Raw genomic sequence first — 13344 nt, 5'->3', positions numbered from 1 at the left:
TTCTCTTCACACCTGGTCTTTTTGCTTTTTTTTTTTTTTTGTGATGGTAAAGTCACAATGAATGTGTGGGTATTTGACATGAAGTGTGCAAACTTGTTTGCAGGTTGAAAGCAAGCAGTTTATAAAATGTAATCTTGGGAAAGAACGCTAAAGGATTATAGGTGGATAAAAGACAAGCCATAAAGCTATCAGCTATTATTGTGGCGGCTTTTCTTCGCTCTTATTTTCGGTTCATAAACATAGCTATCATATTTTGACTAAAACCTGTAGTAATCCACGTTACTGGTTTTTTGTTTTTTTGGTTTTGTTTTTTTAAGATTGACACTGGTATATGGCATTATAAATTACCAACCCAGAATTTAGAGTGTTAATGGGAGGTGAGACCTTCCTCAGGTGTATGTATTTCCCTCCATTTGATTTCTACTGTGTGTTTCTCTCTTAGTGTTCACATTCTTTCATAGTCTGCTTTCCTGATGCAGGCAAGTTAACCATTTGAATACTTTCTTGGTGTTCTTTGATTTAGCCATCTCAGGGCAGTACATCTATAATTTTGTCCCTAAGTTTTTGATTAAGAAGAAGAAAGCTAAGATCCAAAATTGTCCAGTTCCTCTAAAGTACTTTAAGACTTCTCTTTTCCAAGGTATTCAGCTATTTCTATAATGATCTGAATTCAGAAGCGTTCAACTGAATCGGGCAGTGCCTCATCTTACACTCCATCCTGCAGCTAAATTTGGTTGCTAGAAATTCCAAATTCCTGTATTTTTTTTTCTATTTACACATGAAGTGATTATGCTGTGAGTTAGAGGTGTTTTTTTTCATGAATGTACCAGGCTTGGATCAATGTTATTTAAAGTCATCACTCTTTTGAAAATAAAGAGTATTTGATAATTTACTTGCTATTGTGCATAGTTAATGTGTTAACATTCAAAACAAGCAAAATGTACTATTTTTGGGAGCTAGCCCTTGGGATCTAGACTATCAGAGGTAGTTGGAGGTGAAGGTGATGGAGAAGACCTTCTACCAAAATACCATTAAAAATGTCCTGTGGTTCCTGCTTCTGCAGATGTTGAGCTCCACTAAGCACTTGCTTTTGTAATGAAAACTAAATAGAGATGTTTCATATGAAATTCTTAAAATAGAGCCAGCATTACTATACAGTTGTTTTAACTGTAAATCACAATAGCCTGAAGAGTCTGAGTGGTGGAAAGGATGTAAGAAAATGTAACAGAGCTAAGAGGTAACAAGTACATTTTTGCACTAGAAGTATGTAAATTTAGAAAATATTTCTTCAGAATGTGAAAACTGAAAAGAATAAACTGTCGGTCATGACACATTATGAAAAGTCCTGCACTATAGTATTTACAAAGGGGCACACATGGTTGCCTGGATAGTAGAAGGTGCACTTACTCTGATAATCACTATTTTGGCTTTTTAATTATTTGAAAATCTCATTCTGGTGTCATACATTTTCATTAATTTTCACAGTGATGTCCTGGGACTCCATTACTCTGTTGACCTGTACGGAGTAAAAATGGCATTCTGATTCAGGAGAGACCTCTGCCTTTGGTTATTGATGGATTTCTATAAAAGCTATCTCCTGTCTCATTAGCAAGTGAAACTATAAAATGTCTACATGTCCAATTAGATACGGTATAATAGAAGGGACCCTTTAAAGTCTACAGAAATGTCAAGAGATCTTCTGAATTTTTTTTGCAAATTTAATCTATATTGATGCTTAGGTAAGTGCAATTTATTTTTTAAATAAGTGCTTAGGTCAGTTGTCCCTGATTTCAAAGGTGAAGAAGCTAATAACTTATTTAGTCAGGTCCCATTATTATATTGTCACTTTTTAGACTATGCATACAGTACCCAGAGGTACTCTTACCACTAGGCTGGTGTTTTGGATAAGCTGTGTTCTTGGCTGTGGACACCCTTCAGCTACAGTTGCAGAAACACAACTGCAGACAGTGCTCTGGCCAGAACTGTGCTGCCAGGTAGTGGATAAGGTAGAAGGAGTCATTTTTAGTGTTTTTATTTCTCCTGTCCTCTGTGTGAAAAACTGTTTGTTCGAGCAGCATAAAATACTATTACAAACTACTAGTATAAAGTACCAACATTATTGCTGTTGTTTAATAAGTGTAAATTCACCTGAGACTGTGGATGCTTGTTTTGTTTTCTTTCCTCAAACTGATCTATTTGTTCTGTAAAAAGCAGGCTGAAGAAGCAGAGCTGTGTGTGCATCACAAACAGAAGAAGATGTGATCTAACTATGTTATAATGGCTGTTTAATAATGTATGTAGAAACCAATGGAGCCAAGTGTTTATCTGCTATCTTACAGCTTCTGTAATACTTGTTTGAAGAATTGAACTGGCTTAGCTATTTTAGTTGAAGCAATTAAATGCCATTCAAACGTGTGGAGCACCAGGGTGTGACAGACCTAAGAGACTAAACTAGAAAAAGAGCACTCATTTTTGTTAGATTAACAGAAAAATTGCTGGTAGTACTGACATTTGGGAGATTTTAGTTACTTTATGGTTTGTACATCCCATTTAAATGAATGAGTACTAGTACAGAACTATATTTAGATTAAACAGTATGTTGACCCGTTTGCACTGTCACAGATTTTATTATCATTTAAAAAGTGAAACATCTATTTTGTGCTGAGTGGAAGTTTACCATCTAAGAACTACTCTTGAAATCCTCAGACTGCAGTGCTTTAAATCCCATTGCTATTGATTTCTTCGGGGTCATTTCCTGTGTCTTTCCTCAGTATGAAGTTCCAGTCTTGTTGACATTAGTAGAACGTTTGCAGTTTATTTTAGTAATATCGAATGTTGACCTTCTGGATTAAACCCCTAAGATAAACACAGAAGGAAGAAACAATCTGTTCTGTGTTCAGGTAACTGGATGTTTCTAGATGAAAAATGAAGATTCTGCCTTACCGACTACTGCAGCTCAGAGCAGGCATAGTAATGGTGGTAGAGGAGCAAGGCGATTGCTTCCTGGCAGGTCAGTGGAGGTCGCTTGATCTGGAGAGATTCAATTTCTCAAAGCTCACTTACACAGAGAGATGCTCTTGTCTGAATCAGAGGGCTGGAGCACTTCTCCTATGAGGAAGGGTTGAGGGAACTAGGATTGTTCAGCTTGGAGAAGGCTCCAGGGAGACCTCACTGTGGCCTTTCAGTACTTGAAGGGAGTGTGTAAACAGGAGGGGGAATGACTGTTTACAAGGGTGGATAGTGATAGGACAAGGGGGAATGATTTTAAACTGAGACAGGGAGGTTAAGGTTAGTTTTTAGGAAGTTTTCTACACAGAGGGTGGTGACACACTGGAACAGGTTGCCCAAGGAGGTTGTGGATGCCCCATCCCTGGAGGCATTCAAGGCCAGGCTGGATGTGGCTCTGGGCAGCCTGGTCTGGTGGTTGGCGGCCCTGCGCATAGCAGGGGGTTGAAACTAGATGAACATTGTGGTCCTTTTCAACCCAGGCCATTCTATGATTTCTTTCTAGAGAACTTTGTTCCTTGTCTTTTGTCATACTAAAGCTTTCACTGTGCTAAGTGAATAGGGTGTTGGGTTGGTTTTGGTTTTCGCTTGTTTTACTGTTAGATGTACACTATTATGATGAAAGCATGTTTGAATTCAGACTTCTGATGCTCCTTTATGAGCTTTAAATGCAAGATCAGGTTTGTTTGTTTGTTTTTGCCTTCTATGGCTGAACTAAGAGGAATTTCAGATTCTGAGATTTGCTAGTTTCTTATTCTTATGGCGAGATGTATTCCTCTAGAATTTTCACTTGCCTCTGGAGTGCAAAGAGAATTGTGTAAACAACTTCGGAAGGATTTGAACTAAAGTGAGATCCTGGCCAATACACGCAGCTCACGCAGGCTTCAGCATGGAATCTAATACTGTAAGAGCGTATTTGTAACCTTGCAAAATGCCCTTGGTTATGCTGGGAGCTTTTCCAGATAAGGAAATGCACAGAAAATTTGTCATGATCTTCTGCTGCGTGGGGATTTTCATCTGTATTTGCTTTGGAGAGCTTCACGCAACAGAGGGGTACAACTGCAGAATGTGAGGTGTAAAGCAGTGTTAAGACAGCTTCTTGTAATAGTGCCATGGATGTAGAAGAGGATGTGTTTATACAAATGGAGACACGTGCGTGTATCTGTTGTGTAGTTTGGATTAATAAGAAATGGTATTGCAATTGTTGAAACAGGAAAGTGAAACATGAATGTCTACTGAAGTGGTTAATGGCCTGAGATATAGGAAGACAAGAGTCAGGTATAGATTTCAGTAGCAATAGCTGAAACATTCTAAGGCACCACTGTGTGTCTGAGACAAACAGAGATTCACCAGAGAGATTTTAGCCTTCTTATTAGCTTCTAATCTCTACATCTCCTTCATTGCACTGACATCATGTATTCCTAATACAGTGTAACAGTGTTTCTATTTCTAATTCCACTCCATCTTTCATGTGTTGGGAGGAGGAGGAGAAGCTACAGCAGTGCCACAGGTTGATAATGTGTCCCAGAATCTGAGGCAATGCAGTGCAGGTCCATGCTCATCATATTCTTAGTGTGGAACCATGTTACTGTCATGGGAACATACAGTGAAGCGCACTTCAGCATTTGGCTATTGCAGAAGACTTGATTCTCTCCTCTGCACTACCAGAGTAGTCTTTGGCCATTTTGCAAATGCTCACAGTCAACTCTACGTAGTTCTTTGTTTTAGAGTTTCCTTACAGTTATGCCACTATTGAAACTTGCTTTATGTCAGTTTCCACAGCTTTCATTTTTCCAGCAAAAGGGCTACAGGTACTAAGTGGGCTCATGCTGCAGTTACTGCCTGTGTGAAGTTTGTCATTGATGTTCACTAGTACATCACTAGGTACATTCACGAGGTAGTTATTGGGATGACAGGTTTGAACCCTAATAAATGAACCAACAGCTGGGGAATTGTGGTCTATTTTTAAATCCTTGAGTCTGTAGGAAAGCTGAAACACTTAGATCTTCATTCTGTGGTCAGAAGAAGGCAAGAAAGAGAAATGTACTCTCTGTACAGCCTGTGTAACAATGCAGATTAGAGAAGGGAGATAGCTTTCTTAAATAATTTTCTTCTGTCACTAATGCATGCACTAAAAACAAAGATGAATGAGATGCTGGTGAGATTAATCAGGCCATGCGCTGCAGCGAGTTGACAGTGGATGTAAGAACAATGAAAGTCAATCAGTCTCTATTAAATGTAATGAATAGTGATTTGCTATCTCATTAAAAGATCAGGACACCCAATTTGCTTGTATATGAATGGCGAAACAAGTAGTCATTAAAATGCCCTCATAGGGTATTAAGAGCTACCTTAAAACTTGCTTTCATTTGCCTGTGTGGGAAGAGCAACCATTTAGCAGAGTGAAAGCTATCTCACAGAATATATTGGAACACAGACTACTACATGGAGAGGAGGAAGTTATTTTTTGAAGGTAGTGTCTGTATGTATATTCTTCATTTCATCAAGAGGAAGAAGTGTTGCTTCTACTTGTTCTAGTATTTGCCACAGCACATGGATTTTTTTTTTTTTTTTTTTTTTTTTTTTTTTTAGGTTCTGTCCTTACTGTACATACACATTAAGCAGAGGTTCAACAGTGCCATCCTGTGGGTGATCCTAAAGGTTTGAAAGTTATGGCAGATAAATAAATGACCTCAGCAGGATAAATTATCATAGAATATCAGATACTGCATGTCCCAGTGCAATCAACTAGCATATTTCCCTCTGGTAGTCAGTCAGGCTAATTATTACTTTTCTGTCCAGAAAATTAATAACCTAAATGCATAATAACCAATTGGAAAGTATCTCAGGCAAGCTGATGAGCAGTGTGCTTGTTAGTCTTTCTCTGTTGCTGAGAAATGTGTTTTTAATCATCTCAGTGTCTTTTTAATCATCTCAGACTTCATTTTCACCGACAATACCAAAATTAAAGGCAACCATGTAAATTCAGATAAGCTCCGCTATGAAGAAGTATCTGAACATTTTTTAGAAGGAATTGAACTGAAACTAAGAACAGTTACCTTTTAATGTTTTGTATTCAGAATATATGAATCCGTAAGTAACCTTCAAGATTAAGCCGGATGGTTTGAGCAGCTCGCCAAAATGTTTTTAATCCTACCCTTTTTTTTCTGGAGTTAAAGACAAACATTTTATTGATTGAAAATGATTAGAATTTGGAGAAATTTCTGTTCATAGAGCGACCGCTTTGGTGGGACAAGATGTGAAAAAGCAAAATTTGTCTCTAATGAGGGAACAATTGGGGTGGATCATCCTATTTCATGTTTTTCACTTTGGTTGCCTAAACAACTTGCTAATTAGAGTGTATGATATGTTTTACTTGGAATCTTTTTTTTAAACCCAGGAAAGTCATCTTAGCCTAGCAAAAGACTAGTATCTGTATGGCTCTATCCTTTTTAAGGCAGGCTGGCCTGTTCAAGTGTTTCCATATTGGGAATCTTGTTGCTGTGCTCGTACTCTGATTTATAGTTCTCAGATAAATTGCGGATGAATCAGACGTATCAGGAAAATAATTTCTTGTGCTATTTCATTGAGGGCAGGAAGGAAAATGAATTACAGAAGTTTAACCTCTGCACAGAAGAGGTTTTCTTTGCTGACCTTGTCACTGTGAGGTTAACTTCAAGCATAGAGCATCAGCATTTGTCTAACTTCTACATGTTTCTATCCTGATGTGAATGTGTGTAAGTCACAGAAATACCTAATTCTGATGTTGAATCTTCCTAAATTCTTGATCTTAACACTGCTTTGTTTTCAGGAGGTTCTGTCTTTCATTCTGTGATGTTTTAAAGGTGTCTACTGTTACAGGCTTTAAATGTAATCTATGTGTATTTTCTGTAGGCTGTAGGAGATTTTGCTATTATTCTAATGTCACTGTGTTTGTTTTTACAATATTTCTGTCAGACTTGGGCTTAGCCAATCCCTCTAAGGTGAAGACGTAAGATTCTAGTATTATTAATGCCTCATTTCATCTAGTTAACGATCTTTTCAAGTATTCCATCTTCTTTTTGTGATTTACTTGCAATGTCAAATAAAGGTCTTACTTAAGCTTAAAATGAAATAATAAAAATCTTTATTTGAACACAGTCAAGACAAATGACTCTAGTTGAGATTCTGATGTTAAGAACTGTACCTGTTTAACAGCATCACATATAAAATCTGGGTAAGTTCTTTGAACACTGAAATCTTGACAGATGTGTTCCTTTCCTCTCTGTGTTACAATAAAACAACTAAGTGTTGACTCTGAAAGCACTGACAAGTAATAAGCTGTGTTGGCAAGTCTACTGTTGTATTCCTTGTCCAATATCAGCTGTGGCTATTATTAAACTGTAAATGAATGTGTGCATTAAATGTGTTCAAAACCTATATGTTTATAAACAAACACATTTTCTGTCCCAAAGTGATGTTTTCTTGCTTTCTTGTGTACTGATGCCTAGATAGAGCATTCCTTTATCTTCAAAACAACATCTGTCAAACCGATTTTCATCAGATTAAGCAGATCCTCAAAGCAACCACTGCAGCTTATGAAATAATAAAAATGTAGGTTGTGCTTTATTTATAACGCCAACAGAATTTGAAGTACTTAATAATATTTTACAACTGTGACAATAATAGCCTGTGCACATTCTCTATTTTCATATCTATTTTTGGTAGGCTGTTTGGAGTGATAGTGAGTGATGTTGAAATTCCACAACTGCAATAGATGTCCTGGAGTGTGATTATGAAATTATGGTCCTGGCAGCTAATCTGTGTCTGACAAAGCCAATGATTTGAGACTCTGGCAGTAGAGATTGAATTTATTGCAAAGAAGTTCATCTGTAAAAAGATTTCTCTCATTAAAAATGAAATTGAAGCTCGAATCAGTGACTGATTATCCAGGCCATTCTTTGGTCAGTTGGATTCCTCATTAGTATAGATGTGTGATGAGATATGCTGTGGCCTGATTCTGGTTCTGTGAATCATCCAAGATAATCAATAATATTAAAATTTTAAAGATTTTTCTGAGACACTGTAATCTAATTGAAATAAGAAAATGCCAGTGGCCTTAACGTAGAACATAAATAGAGATACGCTCAATCATTGATGTTTCTGGCCCGCCTGGTGCCTTTTTAGCTGCTAAGGGATAATTAGCATATGAAAATGAATGTAATGGTCAGATGATGTTTATTCTGGAGGAGTGAAGTGTTCACCTGTTTGCCTTTGTGATCCTCTCAGAGAGGATGCCTCATTACAGTATTCATTGAGCATGGTTACTCGGGTCAACCAGAAAAGAAAAACAGAAATGCTTGAAGTGGAAGTCTAATGTTCTTCAGTCTGAAAGCTGCAGACCCAGCAAGAATCTGATCAGAAAGCCAGGAAGAGGACAAACAAGGGTGGAAATTGTAGAAAGGCTTGGGTTGGAGGGATCATCAAATTTCACCCATCTTGCTGCAGCCAGGGTTGCCAGCCACTAGGTCAAGTACTTGATCAGATTGCCCAGGGTCTCATCTAACCCAGCCTTAAACACTTCCAAGGATGGGGCATCCACAGTCTCTCTAGCAACCTGTTCCAGCATTTCAGCACTCAGTAAAAAAACTTCCCCATTGTCCTGTCACTATCTACCGCGTCAAAAGCTGATTGCCTTCTGTTTATAAACTCCCTTTAAATATTTGGAGTGAGTCTCCCCTCAGCCCTCTCTTTTTCAGTCTGAACAACTCCAGTTCCTTCAGCCTGTCTTGATACAGGAGGTGCTCCAGCCCTTGGATCATCTTCGTGGCCCTCCTCAGGACCTTCTGCAACAGCTCCACATCTTTCCTGTGTTGGAGACCCCAGAGCTGGATATACTGCAGCTAGGACCTCATGAGGGCGGAGTAGAGGGGGATAAGCACTTCCCTGTGCCTGCTGACCACCCCTCTTCCGATGGAACTCAGGGTGCCACTGGCTATCCGAATTGAAGAGCACACTGCTGGCTCACGTTAAGTTCTTCATCAGCCAGAATCACCCAACTCCTTTTCAGGAGTTCTTCCCCCAGTTTGTATACATATCTGGGATTGCCTTGACCCAAGTGCAAAACCTTGCACTGTACTTTGTTGCACCACATTAGGAAATGAAGGTCAAATTTGCTCCAGGCAAATCTGGATGTAGATACTCTGGTTTCCAAGTAGGTTGATTATACCCTTTTTGTCAGCATATTGCCCTGTGCTGTCCTGAAACGTTCTGTGTTAACTCTGGGACAAGTTTAGTGTGAGACATTTTGGTGGATCTGATTACTATCTTATAAGAGAATGCAATTAAAGACAGTCCTGGAATCAGTTGTATACAAACAAGTTTAAATAGGTTAGGGTTAAATATGATAGAGTTCTAGTTAAATTCCTCGTATCTGAGGAAAATAGTTTTTACCAGGAAAACAGCATTACTGATTTTTGTCATCTTTATAGAGATAGACAACTACATCTGCTGTAGTACCTGAAACATAGATCTCTGACAGGCTTTTATTTGTACTTTCTATGAAAATGATCCCTAAAGGGCCTTCAGCCTTGTGCCTTAGACAAAAGAATATACAAGTAAGTGAAAAATATGTGCTGAAACACACCAGGTATTCTAACTCTATCCAACTTACTGCATACCCAGGGAGCTTACCACTTGTAAGCTCAGGTCCTTTGATTAATAACAGCTTGGCATTTCTAAATAGGAGACCAAAGTTCCTGAGAAGACTTAATATTTGCAGTGGGAAAAGTTCCTTGAAAAACCCATTTTGCTACAGCTGTTACACTTCTGGGTTTTATTTTTGGCCAAAAGCATGGAACATTTAATTTGTATGGAACTTAGAGCAGATAATACAGCGTGGTGGTAGACAGACAAGCCATAACACATTCAGCATACACAGGCTTCTTTTTTTTTTTTATTTAGGAAATGTTGATTTGAATTTCATGCAGCACATAGGCATAGTGAGAGCTGCACTATTATTGTAAGAACATAGGAAAAATCCACCTGATTTGAATTTCTCACTATCCCATATTGTTAATAATATGATGCCAAACTAATAACTATTCCTCTGAGTGTGATTAAAGCCAGATCCCACGTATAATTGAAGAACAACTTGCTACTTGTTTTTTCTCCATTTCTTGTTCATTTCCTATATAATATCATTGTGTTAGTTTATGAATGGAACCAGCAGCCACTGCAGTACATCTGTATTTTCTCAGAGTTGTTTCTTTCAGTTTATTACTTACTTTACATCCAGACTGTAATGTACTAATTGGCTCAGCAAAATCAGGATAAAATGAAAGCATTTTGCTATTGATCTTTGCTGGTTATTAGTTTATACTGGCAGAAAATGAGATCAAACAGGTGCTAATACAGCTATCAAAATACTTTTTCTCATCACAGGAAATACTACTAAAATGGAAGTATTTTAAAGCAGAAATTCCTTCCTGTTTTCTCTCCTTCTAATCATGTCTTGCTAACTTTCTAAAAATTTGAAGAGGAGCAATGATTATTAAGTAACTAGGCTGTTCAGAAGCTCTGGCAGTGCCATGACTTAATCAGGAGACCTATAGGCCAGAGAATCTAATCCCATGCGTTGCCCAAGCTTCGGAATCAAATTCTACTGTTGAATATGGATCTATTGATGCAAATGGAGGTCTGCAAATGAAAAAGTGGGGCAGACTTTTTTTTTTTTTTTTTTAAACATTTGCTTTATTACAGACATTGTTCTTCTTCTGTGTAAGAGAGTAGATAAATATCTGCATGAAAGTCTGTGATTTAAAGTATGGGTTTTGGTTTTTTTTATAAGACTTGGAATCCTATTTCATTTTCCATGACAGCAGTAGGTTTACTCCAGCTACAGTTTTCATTGTTTCTTACAGTACAGACATACTGAGTCTAAAGTATACTGCTGGCAGCCTATATATAGAATTTGAGGATTAATAGGCCAATGCAAACAAACCAAGACTCTTAAGATTAAGAAAGTAACACAGAGCATTTGGACTAGCCTTTTACTTCTGTCAATTAACACATAGTAATAGCAGCCCAAACCTGCAGGTCTGTATCACTGTTCTTGGCTGCAGAAAGTGGTAGTAAAACAAAAGTCATTTGAAGAGCAAATTTATCTTTTTTTTTTTTTTTTTTTTTAAAACATTAATTCCAAGAATGCCTTTTTTATATATATATATATATAATATATATATATTTTTTTTTTTTTTTTTTTATTATGCATGTGATGTGCTTCTCATTTTTACCTTCTGAGAATTTTGTACAATTCATCCCTCTTATTTTTTTCAGCCCACCTAAACCAACCGTGTTCATCTCTGGTGTCATAGCAAGGGTAAGATTACCATTAAATTTCTTTTAACCATAGAAATATGATTGTTGGCTTTTCGGAATAATCACTGACCAGAGCAAAATTAATCTTTTTCCATTCCCCTCTCTCTTTTATGAGAAAAAGTCTTTATGTTTTGTGTATTTGTTTATGTCCCTTTGAGCATTCTTTTCAGCTTTTTTGTGTGTGTGAAATTGAAATTATTTATTGAAAAGGCTTCTGCCATTTTTCTTTGAATTTTAGCACTTAAAGCTTATTTGATCTTCTTTTCATATCTAAGCTAGATATTACAGCATTGATTTTCTTTGAAAGCAGTTGCATTTAAATCTGCTCTATAGTGTGATCTGTAACAGCACTTCTGGCAGTGATGGTATGTGTTTGAAGGCATTATGCTGCTATATGTGCCTTGGGGTACATAGAATTGCAACAACAAGCAAGACTTGGAAATCCGTAAGCTAAATCACTAATATAAACTGTTAATTTTCTGATCAGTAATTCCTTCCTTGTGCATTGTGACAGGCCTTTAGTCATGATGGTTATCACTGGGGTGCATAATATGGTTCACCTGTCTACTCACAAGTTGTAGAAGGAGTTGTTTTTACATAATCTGTCTGCAACAACAGGGTGCAAGGTGCCAGAGAAATATGTAAGAGACAAACATCAGCATCAAAGAGCAAGAAGGTAGAAAGCGTCAAGTCTGACAAGAAGAGATGTTTGAAAATTAGAAACAGCTTGAAGTAGTCTACAAACTGAAAAACATGTTAAGTGCTAACCTGGTGATCAAGATTTAAAAAAAAAAAAAAAAAATGCTGTCAGAATGGAATGGAGGAAGTTGAAGTAGGTTGAGGTGGGATCAGGTGAGAAACAAGCAGTCTGAGGCATCTGCTTTGTACAAAATCTCTGTAACACTGCCACCCTCTGAACAAGTGGAATACAGGCTGTTCTGCCTTGTGTCTGTCCCAGCTTCTAAGTAGGGATGTTGTGGTGCTGTTCTTTGTCATCAAGGACTGGTAGTAGTTGTTTCCCACTGCTACTTGAAAAATCAAACAGTACTAACCCTAGAAAAGATATTCTAAGTCAGTTATAGGTATTACATGTGAACTGATACTCTAGAACAGTATCAACAGATTAGCAGACCTTGTTACAAGAGGAAGTTAAAAGGTAGGCAGCTTGAAGGTTTGAGTCAAGAGTAGTTTTAGGTAGTGCCTTTCTTCCTGCAGAACTAGTGCTACTGCAGTTGGTTTTTCTGTGCAGGTAGATTTTCAGGCTGCCTCAAATTATTTGTAAAATAGTTCCTTTGTTTTATGGCGTTGTGAAAACAAATAAATCAAGTAAATCTGACTATACAGAGCCATTGGCAGTGACTTGACACAAGGGGCTATTCAGTGGTGAAGATATAAAGTTCATTTTTTTTCCCCCTTGAATCACTCTAAGATACTGCATTCTTAGGTGCTGCGTATAACTGGAAGAAGTTAGATTTGTGCAAATGAAGTACTGAAGTTGGCCGCAAGAAGGGCAAGATAATACATGCTTGGCAGGACTTCAGAGGAATATGCAGCACTGTTTTTTCATATTCTCTTCACGCTTTAAAAACCTTGTATCCACTTGAACTAGAACGTATTTAATACTACTTAAACTTTTCCCAATGTGTTTTTCAAACAGGGCGATAAGGACTTCCCTCCAGCAGCTGCTCAGGTGGCTCATCAGAAACCACATCCTTCAGTGGAAAAGCTTCCTCACCCTCAACATGTCAAACAGCACATCCACCAACCTCGCAAGTGAGCTCACCACAAAAATCTCAGCCAAACTGCCATCAGTGAATATGTTTTTGAGAGAAGTTCTTGACCTTTCATGGTTCACACAATCAGATCAATAATACTGACTTCTAAAATCTTACCCTGTTCTGTTTTTTTACTTTAATTCCCAAGGGTTAGGAAGAACAAAAACGTTATTGAGTTGATGCACCAAATGGAAAGTTTTCCCTT

General features: G+C 37.6%; 1 protein-coding gene across 1 annotated transcript in view; it reads left to right on the top strand.

Annotated features, from left to right (window-relative positions):
- Positions 1 to 13141, top strand: part of DAP (death associated protein) — a gene marked incomplete at both ends in the record, with an annotated part of 37650 nt that extends 24509 nt beyond the window's left edge. The window contains 2 exons of the mRNA XM_079533602.1: positions 11323 to 11365; positions 13022 to 13141. Coding sequence (XP_079389728.1) covers positions 11323 to 11365; positions 13022 to 13141 — 163 coding nt within the window. The remainder of the gene's footprint in view (positions 1 to 11322; positions 11366 to 13021) is intronic.
- Between the last annotated feature and the right edge of the window lie 203 nt (positions 13142 to 13344).

Source organism: Tetrao urogallus (genome assembly GCF_951394365.1).
Source record: "Tetrao urogallus genome assembly, chromosome: 3".
NCBI lineage: Eukaryota > Metazoa > Chordata > Aves > Galliformes > Phasianidae > Tetrao > Tetrao urogallus.
Note: the sequence above shows the minus strand (reverse complement) of the source record. Positions and strands in the feature narration are given on the sequence as shown.